At 73.3% G+C, this 1,257-nt stretch overlaps 1 protein-coding gene across 1 annotated transcript in view; it reads left to right on the top strand.

Annotated features, from left to right (window-relative positions):
• RNF44 (ring finger protein 44) overlaps positions 1–1,257 on the top strand; it is an 11,060-nt gene that overhangs the window by 4,013 nt on the left and 5,790 nt on the right. The window contains exons 2-3 of the mRNA XM_025194270.1: positions 265–588; positions 975–1,142. Coding sequence (XP_025050055.1) covers positions 265–588; positions 975–1,142 — 492 coding nt within the window. The remainder of the gene's footprint in view (positions 1–264; positions 589–974; positions 1,143–1,257) is intronic.

The following is a 1,257-nucleotide window of genomic DNA, read 5'->3' on the forward strand; positions in this document are numbered from 1 at the left end:
CCCTCCTCCCAGCGGCGGTTCTTGGGGGGGCCCTGCAGCAGCCCCGAGCACCCGCGGCGAAGGTACGGCCCCCACCGTCCCCGCCTGCCGGCTCAGCAGGGCGGGCCGCGGGCTCGTGTCGGAGCCGGGCACGGGCCACCGCTGGGCTGCCTGCTCCTTGCCCCTTCCCGGGGCCGAGACCGCCGCACGCTGCCCGGGGTGCTTCGGGGCCCGGTGCGGTGGAAGGGGGGAGGGACAGGGTGCGAGAGCCCGGCCCCGTGAAAGGGGGATGCTGTGAACACGCCGGCCCCGCGTGCCCCAGTCCTTCGGGGAGCCGGCGCCAGGCCCAGGGTCACGCCTGGTGTGTTTCTCAGCCCCCCCGCCAGGCGCCAGTGGGCACGGCGTGAGCGACCTCTGCAAACCCTTCTGGCCCAGGATGAGAGCTACCCGCCGCCGGCCTCCGCCCAGCCCCAGGCGCCGCCCCTGCCGCAGCCCGTCTCCGTAGATGAGCCCCGTGCCTACGCCCTGGCCAGCACGCCGCCACGAATGCTGCACCCGGCTGCGCACCCGCCCCAGCAGAACCCATTCATTGTGGATCTCCACGAGCAGGTGGGGGCGGTGCGGGGGGGTTGGGTTCTCACTGGCCCCCTGCTGTGACAAGCGCAGCTTGAGACGCCCCGCACGGACCCCGCAGGGGCCTCCTGTGCCCCGAACCTCCGTGCTGCCCAGCCCTCGGAGCCAGGCCACTGCAGGAGAAGAGCGCCTGGCAGACCCGGCTGCCCTGGGCACGGTGCGGTCGAGGCGCTTGGTCGCTACCTGCGCTGACACGGAGGCCGGACAGCCCCCCAGCTCCAGCCGGCGCCGAGATGAGAGCCCGCCTGCCTGTGCTCGGAGCTGGGATGGAGCGTGGCCAGGGGGGCACGGCCTCTGTGGTGGGCTGACGCTCCCCGACGGGCGTGGGCGCAGCAAACTGACGGCCGGGGTCTCTCCCGCAGGTGCACCAGGGCCCTGTCCCCCTCTCCTACACGGTGACCACGGTCACGACACAAGGCTTCCCCCTCCACACGGGCCAGCACATCCCCGGGTGCAGCGCGCAGCAGCTCCCAGCATGCTCCGTGATGTTCAGCGGCCAGCACTACCCGCTCTGCTGCCTCCCGCCCCCGGTGAGACCCTGCCGCGGCGCTGAGGGGCAGGAGGAGCTGAGACCTGGGCGGGGCAGGCCGTACTGAGCCTGGAAGGGAACGGGGTGGGGGCATCTTTGGCTGCCTGAACAGCAGG

The sequence above is a fragment of the Alligator sinensis genome, unplaced genomic scaffold (assembly GCF_000455745.1).
Source record: "Alligator sinensis unplaced genomic scaffold, ASM45574v1 scaffold1170_2, whole genome shotgun sequence".
NCBI lineage: Eukaryota > Metazoa > Chordata > Crocodylia > Alligatoridae > Alligator > Alligator sinensis.